This window comes from Lonchura striata, chromosome 22 (genome assembly GCF_046129695.1).
Source record: "Lonchura striata isolate bLonStr1 chromosome 22, bLonStr1.mat, whole genome shotgun sequence".
In the NCBI taxonomy this organism is placed as follows: domain Eukaryota; kingdom Metazoa; phylum Chordata; class Aves; order Passeriformes; family Estrildidae; genus Lonchura; species Lonchura striata.
Window position 1 is genome coordinate 916,492 of NC_134624.1, and position 18,178 is coordinate 934,669.

The 18,178-nt window shown below is 44.9% G+C and overlaps 1 protein-coding gene across 6 annotated transcripts in view; it reads right to left on the reverse strand.

The window, feature by feature from the left end:
- COL27A1 (collagen type XXVII alpha 1 chain) overlaps positions 1-18,178 on the reverse strand; it is a 141,602-nt gene that overhangs the window by 84,202 nt on the left and 39,222 nt on the right. For all 6 annotated transcript variants that reach the window (XM_077787809.1, XM_077787810.1, XM_077787811.1 and 3 more), the window contains 6 exons: positions 17,514-17,567; positions 12,129-12,173; positions 11,215-11,268; positions 8,810-8,854; positions 6,483-6,536; positions 5,240-5,284 (listed from right to left, as the gene is read on the reverse strand). In XM_077787809.1, coding sequence (XP_077643935.1) covers positions 5,240-5,284; positions 6,483-6,536; positions 8,810-8,854; positions 11,215-11,268; positions 12,129-12,173; positions 17,514-17,567 — 297 coding nt within the window. The remainder of the gene's footprint in view (positions 1-5,239; positions 5,285-6,482; positions 6,537-8,809; positions 8,855-11,214; positions 11,269-12,128; positions 12,174-17,513; positions 17,568-18,178) is intronic.

Below are 18,178 nucleotides of genomic sequence, written 5' to 3' on the forward strand. Positions count from 1 at the left end.
ACATAGGAACATGTGAGAAGTAACCATGCAAGCACCTCACCACAGAGATTTGGGAAACTCCAGACATGTGGAACACAGCTCAGGCCAAAAAGAGATGGTGACATTTGCTCTGGGCTCATGCCTGCATTTCAGAGTGGTGAACCAGGCCAAGAGGGGTGGAGAGACCAGACCAGCTGCCCAGCTTCAGTGTCCAACTTCAGAATTAAAAAAAAGTCACTGATTGCTTAAACCACATCTATTTTAAAAATTCAGGTTAATAAAGGGGAAAAAAAAAAGCAAAGAATTTACTTAAATGGCTAACAGGAAACATCTGATCCATGGGCTAAAACTCTCTCATTAAAAGAGGAGCTTTGTTCATGGCTAGTTTTCAGGACCTCCACCGGACTTTTCATGTAAACAGAATGATTAAAAGCATATTCTGATTTTAAATTAATCAGTTCCTGAAAAAGGCACCAAACATTTTGGTGGTACTGGGGTAGTGGCACAAGGCAGCACTACCCAAGTCCTGTCCATCAGCTCCTACAGACCATTTGTGCTCCCTCCTGCAGCTCATCTTGTGGATTTACCTGTACACACAGCTCTTCAGCCCACTCATTTCTCTACTGGCTTTGGCTGGCCACATCTAGAGTGCTATGAAATGCTGCTACACTTGCCCAAATCTCAGCTCATGTGGTTGCAGGAGACTCTTGGCTCACACGCTCAAGAAAGGGTCTCAGCTACATGCAAAGCAGAGAAAAGACTGGAGCAAGAGAGGAGATGTTTATCACCTCAGTCCCTACAGAGAGAAGCAACATTTGTTCTGTCAGTGGTCTTTGGCTATGCCAGCCCCTCCAGACATATGGCAGAGTGTGTCTCCCCACTGTTTGCACAGACAAGAGCTGAGCCTGTGTACCTTGGCAAGCCCCACGCTCTGACATCCAGTGTGGCAGGCACATTCTTCTCTCTCTCAGGACTTTTGCATAGAAGAACACAGAGGAAAGAAAGAGTAAACAATTTCTAATTCTGCTCCTTGTATTTCTCATGTAGAATGTGCTTAGAGAATTGTTTACTAGAATGATTGCTTGATTGGATTCTGGTGAGGATTGATCGAGCCTGATGGCCAATCCAATCCACCTGTGGTTGGACTCTTGCAAGAGTCACGAGTTGTGACTTAGATATAATAGTTAGAAAAAGTAAGTATGTAATTTTAGTATCTCCTTTAAATAATATATGAATGTATTATAGTATAGTTATAATAAAGAAATCATTCAGCTTTCTGAACTGGAGTCAGACATCATTTCTTCCCACCAGGTTCACCTGCATTGACAATAATCCAGGATGGATCTATCTGAGCCCTCCATCAAAACATTGTGGGAGGCTACAAAATGAAACCTTCCTGACCCAGAGGCAGCCCTGCTTTTGGCTATCTAGAGGCAATTGATGACTTTTCATATGCTCATGCTGGTGGGGAGGGCAGGGTATCACACGACTTTCTGACAGCTTATCAGATGAAGGAAAAACCAATATATTGCAACCTGGTGCTCACTGGAGGCAGGAGCTAATGCATGATGAGTCACACAGAAGAAGACAACACACATGGAAAAGATCTTGGTGAGAAGGTGCCACTCTCTGTGAGAGCTGGAGAGGGGGATCCTGCCTGTGGCCAGCTCCTGGGAAGTGGGTGCCAGCTCCAGCAGCCTGGCACTGCACTGGTGCTCCCAGCAAAGTCTGAGGCTGGTTCCAGGGGCTGCCAGCTCGCTGCTGGCTCTCATGCTGGGGGTGACAGAGGGCAGGGACCCTCCTGGACTCACTCCCATGCTGATCCCTATGACTTCAAATCCATGTGTCTTTTTATGGCACCCCTTCCGTGAGACATGAGCTGTCATCCTTGGCATTTCCATGCTAAGCTCCAGCAGATGAGCTCAAAGGAGAGCTCTCCAAAGGCAGTGCTATCCCTGGCTTGCACAGAGCTGGAAGAGCCAAGCAGCTTGTGTGACATGCGTGTCATGGAGAGAAAGCAGAACGATGAGCACAGAGAGAAATATCTGCTTGTGGTGTTAATGGCTTGCTCGTGCTGCTGTTACCAAATCCTTCCAGCCCTGGGGAGGGTCTGATCCTGTGCTGTTTTGTGGACCCTTTGGGCCAGGGCTTTTCTTTCACGAGGTGTTTGCATAGTACCTGGCACAGTGAGGCTCTGACATAGCAGCGCCACCAGGTACTTAGAAAAATGTAAGGAAACTTAAGTTGTGTTTAACGGACTTGTGAATAGTCCTCAGATGAACCTCAAAATTACTAAGTATGTCTTTGAATTAAATTTCTCCTTCTTCTTTTCTATCTTTTTTAAAAGAATGCTACTAAAAAAAAAACAGATTGTAAGCAACAAATCATAGCTATAAAATAGCACAGCTGGTGCAGTACTGACACTCTATGCAAAAAAAGAGAGATATAAGCACACATCAAAACCAAAGATGAACCAAAAAAAGAGCTCAAAGCTCTTTGGATATATTTCCTCAAGTTTTGCCTTTAAGTCTTTTCCTCTAGCAGAGCTTAAGAACTTCTGAAAATATTCCACTCTATTTGAAGTTTAATACAATCTGCAGTGCAGACACTTCTGTTTGTGGCTATCCTTCTCCCACAGCACAAGAACAGCTTGGTGTTCCTTGAGCTAGTTCTATCTCCTACTCTTCCTATGAGTCATTTCCTACAGTGGCAGCACAGCTCCTTCCTAAAGATGAACCAGGACTGACACATTGTCTGCATGGCAAGACACGCTATCAGCAGCTTCTCTCACTCCTTCCCCCAGCATCCCTGATGGGGTCTTGTTTTTATAATTTTTTTTCCCCAGCCGCTCAAATAACACCACAAAAATCCACAAAAAACACCATAAAAAGACATATTTTTCAGCCACTGCACTGGCAAGACTGAAGGTTTAAGCAGGCAGCTGCATCAGCTCCAGCCCCCAGCCCACCCCTAAAACAGGCAGATCCAGAGACGTACAGACTCCTGTTAATTCAGCCTCCTTTGTGCACTGGGCTCCAACCATAACTCTGCCCCCAGACCACCCCCGGCACTCTCCTTCTCCTGGGCCCATATTTTGGGATGCACTGGCCTTCTGCATCGCTGATGTGGGGCAGGGAGAGGTGGAGTCAGCTGTTTCCACGACAGACTCACTATGTCCCTCACAGCTCTGCAAAACTTAACTTCCCTGGAAGGATTTCAAGCTCTGACTCATGTCCAGTTCCTCTATTTTAATCATTCCCTCTTACATCATTCTGAGGCCCACAGTGTCACATGCAACCTCCCCCAGCCCCCATCTCCTCCTCGGCTGAGCACTGATCCACTGCCAGCTCTCATCCCAAACAAAGCTAGATACAGAAATATCTGTGATACCAACTCCCTTCCTCCTCTCCAGAGCATTCACCAGCTCTGAAGGCAGCTAACAAGGGCTTCCAAGAGCTTCCCCCAGAGACAACAGAGGAACAGCAGCCACACCAGCAAATGTAGGGGTGCAGGGATGGGAGAGACCAGAGAAATCCCAGAAGGCTCATGAAAACCCCCAGGCAGCGGGGAGGCAGCAGTGGCCAGGAGATAAGTGTTGGGAAGAGGATCAGGTCATCTGGTTTGTGCTTTCCATTTTTCCCAGAGACTTCCTGAATAACTGTGGATGTCACTTAATCTTTCTGTTCACGCTCAGAAGTTCAAATTGTCAGCATCAGTCCATTCAAGATTTCCTATTAAACCTGATATCATAAAGCAGGGACGGAGCCAAAACTCTCTGAAGGAGCCAAGCAGAACAAAGGTGCTCACGCGTGGCCATTTAATCCCTTCCCTAGATCCCAGCCTAAGTGCCTCCACGGCTCAGAGATTCCCTGCTGATCTCGGGGGAGCCCCTTGCTTGTAGCAGTGACCGCCAGACCGAAACCCTTGCCTGGAAGATTACAAATCCTGGCCAACCAACAGCTGGAAGGCTTTGAGCCTGCAGCGTGCTCTGTGCAGAGAGAGCAGAGCCCCTGCACCTAACGACAGTTGCTGTGTTTGTTTTGCCCTGGCCAGTGAGTCATGGTTACACCACGGGCTCTGCACTTATTCATCACAGAGGTTTCTGGTGCAACCAGCAGCTTGCAAAAGATCTGGTATAGATTTCCAGTACCCCTCCAAAAAATCTGCTCGACTGCTCCCATTTCAGGCAAAGGACAGGCAGGATGGATGCAGCACTGCTGAGGTGTTGGCACTGCTGAGGTGTTTGCATGGCTTTTGCAATGAGAACATCAGTGAGTGGTGGGCATGGGGCTCCTGGGGCTCCAGGCAAGGGGGGCATGGGGAAAGCACTGGATTTTTCCATGTGTGGGTGAGTGGACATTTTGCAAGAAGACTGTGAGTGCAATGATGTCCAGAGGTCAGAGGAAACTCAGGCTAACATGAAGAACAAGGTGCAAAGGCAATGAGACACAGCAGAGCTCCAACATGCCTGAGCTCTCTGCTGATTCCTGGAGCAAAAAGCTTTATCCAACTTCCTAAAGGAGGCATACAGAACTGTTTAGAAGAAAGTTGATGGGGTAAAGTCTTTCCCTTTCTGTCCTTTCCCTGTTTCCTCTGCTCATTTCAATATTTTTCCCACTTGCTCTTGCTTTTTGCTAGAGTCAGCACAGCCCCCCTGGTTCTTCTACACAGCTCTCACAGCTGGCTTCAGCCCTACTTGCAAACACCTCTTCCTCCTGGCCAACTCTCACATCTACCTGGTGTCTCCTTGCTCCTCAAACCCATCTCTGATCTATTGCACCACCAGGAACAAAAAGGTTTCTATACAAACCCACACTTGCATTACACAGACCAGGATGGGACAAGGGTTGGAGAGAGTCACAGCAAGAAGAGGATAATGTGATAGAACTGGTGGGAGTGCAAAGCAGGAGATGGAACAGAGCCAGTACAGACACCTGGGACACTGCAATCATGGCTGGGTATTAAAAAGTGCATCTAGGGAAGTGATTGGCCAGAGGCAGGACAGGAGGGAAGATGTTGCAGAAGAAAATCTGAGAAGTGTAAGATCCAAGGGAGCATGGGAAAAGAGCAATAATGCATGTGACATGAGCAGAGCAAGGAAGAAAGGAAGAGAGCAATATGTCTTTGGTTTTCTTCCTGCTTGAGAAGACAGATATGGAAAGGTTTGTTTGAAGATATGAAAGGACCCAGCCAAAAGCCAAATGTCTTGTTTCCATTTTCATTCGACAAGGTCTGCATAATAGACGAGGAAAAACTTTACCGGCCTACCCATCTTGCCCCTCTTCCCAGGAACTCCAGGGATCCCCTGCAAGGAAAAAAACACAGAGAGAGGGAGAAAAAAAAAAAAGTTCTGGTTGAGAAATCAAACAGCCAACCAACAATACAAAGCAAAATGAGAAGAGAAAGGAGAATGCAAAACAGGATAATGACTGTGGCATTGTTTGGGAATCAAAATGTCAGCTACTTGCAGTCGGCTGCGAGAGCAGAAGACAATTAACCTTCACCCATTAACTACGGCCTCCCGAGGACACGCGCAGGCAGCATCCCCAGCCTGGGCTGTGCTTAGCAGGAGCAGTCATTAAGCTACTGGTCTGGAACCAAATGAGGGCCACCACCCAGGCACTCGCTGCAGAACTTGTGTTTGTGTTTCTTATTTAGCTCTACAAGCATTAAATCAGCATCGCCAGAGCACAGGGCAGGCCCCTCCCAGGCAGGCACACTCCCACATGGTCCCGGGGCCTCTCTGGTTTCTTGCATTTGAGGGAGGAAAAGCTGGAATCAAACACTGTTCGTCTTCCAGTGACCTTTTTAGGAGATCTTGTAGTGGGGAGAAGGGGGTCCTTGGATAGGAAGAGATTGGGCTGGTTGGAAGATGTGGAGATGGAGGGCAGAAAAGCAAGGGATGACCTGTAAAGCTCTGAAAACTTGGGCTGGGGGAAGGCATGATGAAAAGAATAGGAGGAAGGGAGGACATGGCCACAACTGCCCACTCACAGCCCCAGGCTTGACTGCCCAACTCAATGCAACTGGAAATAAAGCCATTTTCAGAGAGCTCAGCATTGTGTCTTCCAAGAGCCAGGCTCTTTCCAATCATCTCTAGTCAGACACACAAAATGCTGAGACAGCATGGCTGGGAAGTGATTCCTGTGGGATCAGGGAATCTCCACGGACATTCTCCTCACCCTGCCCCACCTCTCTAAGATGAACTGGCAAGGGGGAGAGGAAAGGCAGGTTTTTAAGTGAAGGAGAATATAAAAACTCCTCTGTAATCAACAGCAAGGTCTGATGGCCCTGCCTGAAGCCTGGGTTCTCCTCAGCTGGACACCATCATTATACAGGGACACAGGTCTTCATTTAAGTGTAGGAGGAGACTAGAAAAGGGATAGGTAAGCATTAGGCATGCTTGCCTCCTTCCTCAGGAAGTAGGGATAGAGAAGGTTACATCAGGCTCTGAAGAGCTGCATTCAACCAACACACCAAGATTTTCTTCACAAAATACTCACTCGTTCTCCATCGGCTCCTGGTAGCCCAAATAATCCTGGGAGACCAATATACCCCTAAAGAAAAGAGGAAACAAGGAGTCAAATACTTTTCTGCACTAGCATGCAGTCAGTCTGCGCTTCCTGAAGAGCAGAGCAACCTCCAGCGTTGATCAGCGGCAGCCGAGATGAAATAAACCTTGAGGCAAGTGTATATGCCCATGGACTGCATGGTGCTGGCTTCCACGATGTAGTCCAAGGGCACATACCCTCACACCAGGGATCAGGAGGACTCCAGGCAGGAAGAGGACAGCCAGAAGAAACCTTACCTGGGCTGGCTCTAAGTGCACCTGAAGGAAATGGAGCTTGGTTTGAGATTAGCAAAAGTGATAGCAAAAGTAATCTACAGACCTACACCTCGTTTTGTCTTTCTTTGCTTTTGACACTTGTTTCCAACTGTTCTGTTGTATCAAGCTCTTTCTTTTTGTCTTCTGTCACCTGGTCACAAACTGCTGCCCCTTCTGAGGCAAATCCCCCCTTTTCCTGGCACCTGGGCTGCCACACCTGCAGTGAGTCCTGGCTCTGCCCAAAGCCTGTCCCTGCACCACCAAGACCCTGCAAACCTTCATCATCCCAAGCACTGGAGGCCCTGCATGGGCTAGGAGAGGCTGAACCTGACTTTCCAGGCTTGGGGGATTGATGGGAGGCTCAACTTGCACATCCACACCATAGGGAAACCACCTTTGCACCAGCACATTTCACATCAAACCTGCTGCTTCCACACTCATCAGAAACCTTGTGTTTCCAGGTTTCCCTATGGCCTGGGGCCCTGCTGAGACAAGACACGCTGCATAAAACACAGTGTTTCCCTTCCCTTGCCACAATGGCAGCCTTGTGTTTAATCCCTTTGCTCAGCAGCCTGGACAAAGTTACCTTGTGTGCTGGGCCCCTGCAAAGGCCCGGCTGGTGCCAAACATGCTGAATCCAGAGGAAGTGAATTTCAGCAGGGAGCCCCCTCTGTGGCACCTCACTGTTAGAGAAGCCAAGTGCTAACACTGCTTTTCTCTCATCTTTCTTTCTCCATCACTGCTAAATCTCTATCTTCCAATCCCACCAAACCTTTTCACCAGCCCATCACTCCCTGTGGGTTGTGTTTCCTTTAGGGACAACACCTAGCTGGGAAATAATGCTATGTTAAAATGGTTCTGTCTGCCTTTGCCTCCTGAATCCTAAAAGAAACCACATAACTCCCAAACTTTTCCTGGAGAAGGAAAAAGTAGAGGTGAAGGGCAAAGAAGAGTCCAGAGCTGACTCCCTTAAACCAAAAAATGCACATATCTTACTTTAGCACCCAATTCTGATTTTCTGTGGTTGAACTAAGGAAGGGCTTCCTTGGGTATTTATAAATATTTCAGTCCCCACCACTCAAGGGTGCAAAATGGAGAATAACTTCCAAATCTTACATTCTGCACATCTACCACCTGATAATTACACAAGGTCCTGGTTAGAGCAGTGAAGAGATGCCCCAGAGAAAAGTTTAGCCCTTGCAGAAGTGGGATGAGTCTCAGATTTTCCTTTCTCCTGCAGGAACTGAATGTGCCCTCTCCCTTCCCAGATCAGAAATACTGCTAGCTACAGGGTCAGCATTTGTTTATTCCTTGCAGTTTTCCTATTGATGAAAGCCAGCTGCTTGAATTTACTTCATATAGAGAAACTATCACGTGTTAGAGAAATGGGGATTTATTGGCTTAGAATCGCATTGTGAATTTTTAATTGCAGGAAAAGAACAAAATGTGATTAACAAGAGCTTTAAGTAGTAATAAAAAAAGAATCCTTTGCAGTGAGAATAAAACCCCACCAATTATTTTTGGTGAGCAAAACCAGACAGGATGGAGATATTGTTTGTATTTGCACATGGCTTCAAGATGCTGGCTTGCTGTTGTTCACAGTGATATAAACCACTCCCAAACCAGGCTTGTACCCAAATGAGCCCATACTCAGCGTGGTTAAAGTCTGCTGAACCACACTGATTGAAACTAAAGAGGCCTTTGGGACATGGGGCTTGCAGGCTTTGATACAAATTTGTAAGCCATTCTTTCCTCTCCTGCAATGTGAGCTCTGAAGGGACTGACTTTATCATCAGCACTATTGGGGAACTTTGATCAAGGTACATTCCATGTTTAATTTAAAAAATTTAACAGTGCTTCAATAAACAAGTGGTGCACAGCTCAAATCCCCCAAATGCAACAAATTAAAGCAACCAGCTTCAGAATTGCAAAATCTAGCCTAAAGTTTCTTGAGAAGTCTTTGATAAAAACAAGCAGAGAAAAGGCAAATGAAAGGTTTCTTACCCGAGTGCCTTTTGGGCCAGATTCCCCTATGGGGCCAGGTAAACCCTAGAACAGAAGGGAAAAAACAAAGACAAATGTGGACAAGCTTTAACTTAAAATAACGAGCAGTGCCAACCCCCCAAGCACCATCCCTGCACGGTTCTGCTCTAAGTGCTTCTTAAAGCTCTTAAAGCTTTAAGTGCTGTATGGTTCTGCTTTAAGGTTTTGCTTTAAATATCCAAGGAGTATCAACAAAGAAGAAAAAAAGACAAAATAATACAAATAACAGATCTGCCATTGTTGGGGAGCTAGGATTTGGCAGAACCTGAGACTGCTGCACACAGTGAGCCTTCCCTGGGGCTGAAGTAGAGATTTCTGATGATAAAGACCACAAGGGCTGATGCAGTGGGGTGCCCAGAGGTTGTGTTACACTTGGGATGCGAGGCACAGTGATGCTCTGTGCCCAACAGCTCTCCATTCATCTTCCTGCCTGAGCAAACACATGCATAGCAAATGTATTCCAATACCTACTTAGGGAACACTGGTGCAATGAGAAATTTCTACAGCCTAGAAGGTCACTTAGCAATGCAGGTACTGTGATATCTCTAACCCTTTGCAGCATCAGCTATGAAAAGAATTGAAAATTAATCCCCCATTCTAATTCTATGCCCAATTCTGCTTGCTCAAAATACTGCAAAGAAGAAAAGTGCAAAAATGCAAAATAAATTTCCATGTTTATTGCCTTCTATCAAGTTTCTAGGTAAATTTTTTTCAAGTTCCAAATTTTGATGGGATTTTCTGGGGGAAGAAAAAAAAAAAGCTAAGTCCATATTTTCTTCAGCTGGCAGCACTGCAGGCTCAGCCTGGGATGTGAAAGTCAGGTTGTGCTCTTTCCTGGCTCCTGCATCATTGCCAAGGATTTCAGGCATCAGGGTGAAGTTACAATCCTGCCTGTGATGCACAAACCAAACCCGAGCCAAGCACTCTCTCCCATCTCTGCAGAACCAGCACAGCTGACAGAAGTAACAAGCAGTAAAATCTCTGTAAAGTAAACAGCCCTGATGCAGGATACACACAGCATTCAGATAGGTTGAAAAAAAGCTGCCTTAAAAAAATAAAAAAGTCATTTTCCTGACCCAAACCATGTTTTTAAGAAGGCAGATTTGTTCTTTGAATGTCAAGGCACAAATTTCATCCTGCTTATCTGATGGGCTGAATTGCTGAACAGCATTCATTAACCTTGTATGTCCAAAATCTCTTGGACCTCTTCTTATTAGTCATCTAACACACATTCACACCTAGGAGACTCTTTGGCATGCTCAGCTCTAAGAGCCTTTCAGAGGATGAATGGAGCATTTAGTCAGGTGCATAAAGCTCCCATGCAGTTCTGCCATCTGCACTCTCCAGTGTGCTAAGCAAGGTATCAGTTTAATTTTCAATTTAAAATGGGCCATGCATTATTGACAGTCTGAGGCAGAGATGCAGACTTGTTCTGCAGGTCTAGGTCACGTTTAATAAAATAACCTACACATCTGCATGAAAAATTCACATCCAAACTCATTATAAGTCTGAAAGACTCAGGACAGAGTATTTGGGATCTTTGACATCTGCCTGGTCTCTTGGCTTACAGGTAAATGTGGCAGAATCCAGCACCAAATATGAAAATAATTTTAAAAAACCCTGACAAACTCCCTTCACAAAATGTTATAGGGCTGGAAGTTCTGTCCTCCAAGAGATTCCATTTTTTAGGGTCTTACAAATTCTACTCTTTCCTTTACACTACTCAGCATCATATATCAGTAGGACAACACAGTGTCCAATCTTGATCCATTATCCCATGCACATCCCTTCATTCCTAAAGCTGTCTTTGTGTCATTTTTTTCAGCACGAAACAATGACTTGATTGTCTTTCATCATCTTTTTTGCAGCTGCAAATATGGCTTTTATACATATATATTTACAGTTCATGCATAACATTGTGTGTGTATACATAGGTTTATGCCAGTGCATTTTACTAGTCAGAGTTCATCCTCCAATAATAAATACACCTTTTTCCATCTTATGTTTCTAACTTATCCAACATTAGATGCAAAACATGCCAAGAAAAGAAGGGTTAGCATCTTGCACGTCTTTCTCTGCATTGCTGTCCTTTTTTTTCCCTGTTTTACCGAAGAAAAATCTATCATAATTTGCTGTAGCCATTCAAGTTTTATCTATTATAGGCACAAAATACTTTCTAACAACATGTCAGAGTTGAAGGACTGTATAATTGGTACAACATCTCGAGGAGGAAAGAAGGAAAATATTCAGTGATCAAATATACCAACATTTTCTAGAGGACTGCACTGTCCTTAGTGGGACATGTCTTTAGCTACCTGCACACCCAAATCCCTACTCTGTGCACAGCACGATGAGATTTACTGCACCTGCCTGCCAGGATAACCTTTGGCACCTGGACTTCCAGCTGGTCCTCGTTCACCCTTTGGGGAGAAAAAAAGACACAAAAAGTCAGGTGAATGCCCACCTGGGAAGCATTTTTAGCTGAATCACTGTGGAACGGATTAACCTGATGCACATTTATCGAGAGGAAAACAATATTAAGGGTAGATAATGAAGTTAATTAACAAGGTGGGGGGAAACACAGGGAAACCAAGTCAACAGGATCCATGCAGTGAGCAAGTGCTGCTGTTTCTCATTCTCCCTTCATCTGGGGGAAAGCAGCAGAGAATCTGGAACAAGGACACCAAGAGAAGGTGTAAGGCTGTGTCTATATCTGGCATATGGAACCGTTTTGCTGGTGGGAAAGCACTGCCAAAATTCTTCAAAACTAAATGGATTCATGTATAATATCCTTTAACATCATTGCTAACAGGGCCTGCTATTCATTGCTTTTTTTTTTTTTTTTTTTTTTTTTTTACTGCATTGCAAACATCAAACTTAACCAAATAGAGAGGGGGGAAGAAAAGGGGAGGTGGAAATGGGCTTTGGGAAGGGAATTGCATATACTCAACACAGTGTGGTTAGTAAAGTACAGGTGAAATTAATGTAAAAAGACAAATAAAGGGGTAGGATGGCTAGTTGGTTTTTCTTCCCCCAAGTAAACTAAGTGTGCCTGAGCAGTAAAAATTAGAAATGAAATGTAAAAATTCCAAGGCAGTCTCCTCCCACCATGCCATGGATTCTGGCTCTGTGTGTGTGCTCAGATCCTGGTGTGTGCCCAGCTGCCCTGGGAGGAGCTGCCTGTCTGCACTGAGCAGGCTGCACCAGAGCCAAACCAGCACCACAGCCAGCAAATCCATCCCTGCTTAAAGCTCCCCTGTTGGGAAGTGGGAAAACTCACCTGGTCTCCAGGGTGACCTAGTGGTCCAGGGTAGCCTTTATATCCCTGTCAAAATAGGATGGAAGAGATGAATACTAAGAAACAAAAATACAGTAAAATAATCTGGGTTTGGTTTCTATTTCTCTTTGCAGGTGGGACTAAAGTGCTGAGGAGAAGCAGGATTTTAGACAGCATTGCACAATCATGAAAACTTTTATCAAGCTGCTTAGTGCTTGCACCATGCAAACCTGCTGATGTCCCTGCTGTGGTCAGGGGTGGTACGTACTCCAGAAGGAATTGCTCCATGGACACATTTGGAGTGGTGTCCACGCTCAGATCTATTTGTAATCTACACCTTGAGCAAGGCTGTCCTTAATCCTCAGGAAACCACAGGCCACAGAGTGAAATGTTGGCTTTGGGCACATTGGGGACTACAGCAACATGAGCCATTTGTGTTTCAGAGCTCTTACTTTTGCTTTAAAGTTTGAAATACCACAGGAAACACCAAAACAACCATTTACTGTCACAGGAAACTTCAATTTTTCTACCTTGAACTTGTTCAGCTTTTCTAATCTAATTATTACAAGATCCAGAGTGCTTCATTATGAATCTACTAAAAATGGTGAGCAAGCTGCCTCTCAACCTGCTCTCTCTGCTGAATTAATTAGAATGAGTTTCTTAATCCACCTTGCTCACTGGCAAATGTTTCAGGCTTCAAATCATTCTCACAGGTCTTTCATAATCCTACTGCAGTTGGTCAATATTTCATTTCTTTGGGGGATGCAGACACTGGAGCAGGACAAGGGCAGCCTGTTTGACTGCAGACTGAGCACTGTGTGTCTTTTAAGGGAGTTTGCTTTCTCCTAGATTTACCTAGAGCTCCCTGCAAACAGAATTAATTCTTTATGTGATGGACACTTCAGATCTTTTCCCTCTTCTTTATTCTCTTGCTTTGTCAGTTTAAAACAAGCTTCCATCAAGAGAAGCAGATCAGGAGATTAAACTCAGTTACAGAGATGACTGTTTAGCTGGGCTAGCAGCAAGATTAAAAAAACAAAAAGAGCAGAAAATTTGCCTTGAAACAAATGGGAGAGGAAGAAAAATAAACATGGAACAATCCTTGCACAAATACTAGAAAAATAACAAATTGCTTTCAATTTCAAGAGTGGGTTGCAACTACTTGTACCTCAGTCCCTGCTCCAGCACACCTCATCTGTCTGTGAAGGCCACGGGGAGTGTTCCTGCTCTGGAAGCCATCACCAGTGACAGGGGTGACCAAGCTCTTGGCCTTTGGCTCCACTCACCACACCAGCCCAGGACTGTTTCTGCTCCCAGGTCCACACCTCTGCTTTAACAGCTTTTTTATTCTTCCCACGGGCTATTCCAGACCTGCAGCCTGAGCCTCTGCTGGCAGGGTGTGCAGCGCTCCCAGCCATGCTGGCCACTACCCTCTCCCCTTTGCATTCCTCCTGCCTTGTTATTTCAGACAGTCTGGCCTGCAGTGATGCTGATTCCCTTCTCACCAGTTCTCTCCTGCTTGGCTTTGCTGATACACAAACAGCTGCACCTTCTGACAAGGCAGCCCTGAAAGACCATTGTTTGAACCACCTTGAGGTGCTGTGAGAATGGGCAACCGTCCGTCTCAATTTTTTTGGGGAAAAAAAGGGGGAAATTCCCAGCTCCAAAAATTTCCTGGGAATTTTTTGGTTTTTATTCCAAAAATTCCTCATTTTTTCCCCTCCAAAATTAGAATTTTCCCAGGAAAATTTTGCAGGAAAAAATGAATTTGAAATTTCTCTGGAAAAAAAGGAAGAAAAAAATTATCAATTTTTAGGGGGAAAAAGGGGAAAAATTCAATTTTTAGGGGAAAAATTCAATTTTTAGGGGAAAAATTCAATTTTTAGGGAAAAAAAAACAGTTTTTAGAAGAAAAATTCAAATTTTCAGGGGAAAAATTCAAAATTTCGGGGACAAAAATTTCAATTTTTAGGGGGAAAAATTCAATTTTTAAGGGGGAAGAAAGCAAAAAAAATTCCATTTTGTGACCACCCTGGACCTTGGTCCCACAGGGAGGACCACTTTGAGGGTTCTTTCTCCAAGTGCTGTGAGACTATTTCAGTCAGAGACTCCTCACTGGAGCTGCCTCAGTAGCTCTTGGAGTAGGACCAGCGCACAGGATTCTCTGTTTCTCTCCAGGAATCTTCCCTGTGAAATCCCCTCCTGCTCATCCTCTCCCTGGCTCCTTGACAGAGGCTCACAGAGAGGAGGGAGGGTGCTTCACCCTGGTTGGGTGCCTGGCCTGAAGGCGAGAGTTTCCAACAGAACCATCCTTGGGTTCAGAATCCCCAGTCCTCGAATTTAGATTTCCATGTTGTTTTTTTTTCCTGGGACCTCTGCCCAGTTCTTCCAGTCTGGAGCAGGAGCTACCCTGCCTCTAGACAACTGGAGCACCAAGATTAACAATAGCTTACTTTTCCACTGATAAGAAATATGTGCCTGGCTTGGCTGCTCTGAACCATTCTGCTCCAGCTGGGTTTCTGCAGGATGGGTGTTTTGAGCCTGCAATGTCCACCCAAAGTAGGTGGTTGTGTGATGATCTCTTGAGATGCTCAAAGCATGTCCTGAACTAAATTCTGCACCAATTCTGTAGTGGTAAGTGAATGACAATTAGGTTTAGGAACACTGTTATGTTCCTAAATATGTAGGCACTGTTATGTGCTACAGTTATGTTCTATTAAATATCCTCCTCACCACATATTCTGGGCTCTGGAGAGTTTCAAACATGTATTTCTTCACAATATACCCCCTTGTGAATTATTTCTGCCTCAGGTGAATTACAATGAAGGAAAACCAGAAAAGCTTGTGTATGTTAAAGCTGGCCGTAGTGTGAAAGTATTTACCTGCTAAAATCCTCTTCAAATAGCACTAAAATGACAGGGCAGAGGGTAGGAAAACAACTACATTTGCTCTTTTATCTGAACACTTCGTGATGATTACAGGGCACTCCACACAAAGGGCTGTGATTTAGAAAGGAAATTGCACTCCAGTGAAGGATTTACTCATCTGTGATGATATTTATAATCCACTCTCTCCTAGCTAAAGGGATCATCCTGCACTTTGGTAGGAAATGTGAAGAATTAAGGGGCCAGGGAATGAGACCTGGATATCTTGAAGCACTGACCAGTTCCCAGCTCTGTTTTTGCTCTCTGACTCCAGAGAAGCTTTGCCTATCTCATTGCTGCTGTTTTCTCCTCCGGGGCAATGATGCTGCTCTGCTGAGATCTATCTCCAAGGCAGCTGTGGTCTGCAGCCCCAAACCAAAAGCCAAAGCCCACAGATACCTCACAGGCACCAGAGGGACAGGCAGAGGGAACATCCAAGTCCTGCCACCCTTCCTGGTCTGCAAAAGGACCATTTGCTCTGTGTGGAGAGGATGAGAAACACACCTGCAGTTGCTCTAAGGCAGTTTCATGTACTCATAGATGTGTGGAGCTAAAATAACTTCAGGGGTGCTCTGAGATCAGCCTGTCCAATCCTACAAGTCCAATTCGATCTGTCAGCATTCCCAAGGCAGGCAGTGAGGAGTGAGCCACACTGTCCAAAACCACATGCTCCTTGTTGTGGCTCCAGCTCACGCTGCTCAGACAGTGGTTTCATTTAGTGGGAAATGCATTTTGTTTCTCCTGGTGAAATATTTTACCCACTTGAAGGTTTCTACATGGTGTTCTCTGATCAAAGCCCTGAGAGCCCTTTTTGCAGCACCTCCATGGAGTGGGAGAAGGGATGTCCATTTCCAAGGCATTGCTGTTTTCCAGTAGCCAAGATGTGTTGCCCACCTTCAGCCAAGCAGCAGTGTTATTTTCACTGGGAGAATGCCAGCAGGCAACCCAGATTTAAAAAAAAAAAAAGATTTTTCCAAACATTTCTCCAACAGCTGTAGCTTTTTTCTTAATGCAAGATGCTAATAAAAGCCAGGTTACACCAAACCCACTGCCAGACTAGTGCTACTGGGGGGTGTTTTTAAGCTGCACCAAAGGAAAAATTTCAACATCCAACTTGCTCATTACTTGAAGAAACAGAAGCATATCCCTGCCTTTACCCTGTCCTGTGGGAGTTATGATCAGATGTGAAGGCCATGTGCTGGACTTGGGAATGTTTGTTCAATCTCCTATTCCTTCTCTGCTTTTTCCACTATGAGTGCTTGCACTCCTGACATTGCATTTTGCTGATCGTAACCACAAGGTTTTGTTTTATGAGCTGTTATACCAGGAAAATGGTATTCTTTGCACCCTATTAGTTAGAACTTGTTTGTGACAGCAAAAGATCTGTAATTAATCACTCAATTGCTTCTACTCCACACAGAACCCCAAGCATGACCAGCCTTGGAGTAGAAAAATAAACTCAGCCCCTCCTCTTGGCAATTTGGTTCTAGTATAAAGCACACAACAAATAATCCCAGAGGGGGAGGGTTCCTTTCAGCCTCCTCCACCTTCTTTCTCTCCTTGGAGTCTTAAAACATACCAGGGGAGGTGTTTGTGTGCAGCTAATTGACCTGAGGAACAGTGTATGGTCAATGGCCCATTGACTGATGAAGTGATGGAAACAAGATGCTCATTTTCACTGTTCAGGTTAGCTGTGGCAATGTTGGCTAGCTGGGAGGGGGAGTCATGGCCACTGAGCCCCACTCAAACAGCTCCCTGCTTCCAAAAAAACAAACCAACCTACCAACATAGCGTGGAACTGGAAATTCACTGAAATATCCTTGATATATGAAAGATTTGAGCTCCAGGTATGGATAGCTGAGGTACTGCTGTGCAGGCTTGAATGCATGGATAGAAACACACACCCTGCTGCCTCAGGAAAACAGGGATGGATCTTGTGTTTTACCCCTACATACTCTTTTCTAGGCATAAATGTGTTGTTTGTGATGTTAATGGTGTTGAAGCATCAATATAGAAGCAAATAAAGTAAAACCTAACCAGTGCTGACAGTCTCCAAGCAAAATAAAGAGGGCAGGCACATAGATATGTTTTTGAAATGTGGTTTCCTTGGAATGCTAGCACTCTTCTGAATCCATCCTTTGAGTTTTGCTGTTGGTTGGAGATCCCTTTAGATAATGCATTAGCTGCACCAGGCCTAAACTGAGATTGTTAAGGAACACCTAGTGTCCGGGTGCAGAGGGATGAGGAATATAAAGAAGGAAATTCTGCATCCAGAATTTCATTTCATACTCTTACATAGTCTTTAGGCAGTTGCTTCAGCCTATTTCCCTAGGTTACACACCTGCAAAACAGGCATAAGGCTCTTTGGGTGGATACTGTGACTTTTAATTAAATCAGGCAGAGTTATAGAAGAAAATTTTAAAATAAAATTACTGATCTGATTCACTACCAAAGAACACTCTTACCTTTCTACCAGGTGGTCCAGGGAACCCAGTTAAACCAGGTAAGCCCACATCTCCCTGTAGGAAGCAAGCAAATTAAATTAGCTTTCAGCAACATTTTCCCTATGACTACTGCAGTTACTACAATTATTTTGCTGACACCAGCCCCCAGCTATTGATATTTCTGGTTCAAATCACAGCTCTTCAAAACCTGACTGGATAAGAAGAGTAGATTTAAACAACATTTCTATTAAGTGGCTCATATAAATAATAACCCCAGTTAATTAATGGCAGCTGCTGCTGGAGTCCAGCTCTTCGCAAGCAGAATGAATGCGCTTTTTTTCCCCTCAATGATCTCATTCAGTCACATGCTTCATTCGCCTTTCAATAGGCATTGAAATCACCAAGGCAAGGAAATTTTAGATTTTAAACGCAATAAGAACAACAGGTACCTCCTGCCAAATCCTGTGATTTGCTCTCACACTCTGCTACTGCACTGGCTCAGCCTGTGGCTCCTGTTGGGATGGTGCTGCTGGTGTAATTATTTAACCTGCCCATCTGACAGGGATTGAACCTTTGCAGGCTGCTGCTGGGAGGGTTTGTTCAGTGGCCTGTACTTCTGAAAAGGGATTGCATCACATCCCAGCTGGCAAACCCAAACCATCACAGAACGAATGAGCGCATCGCTG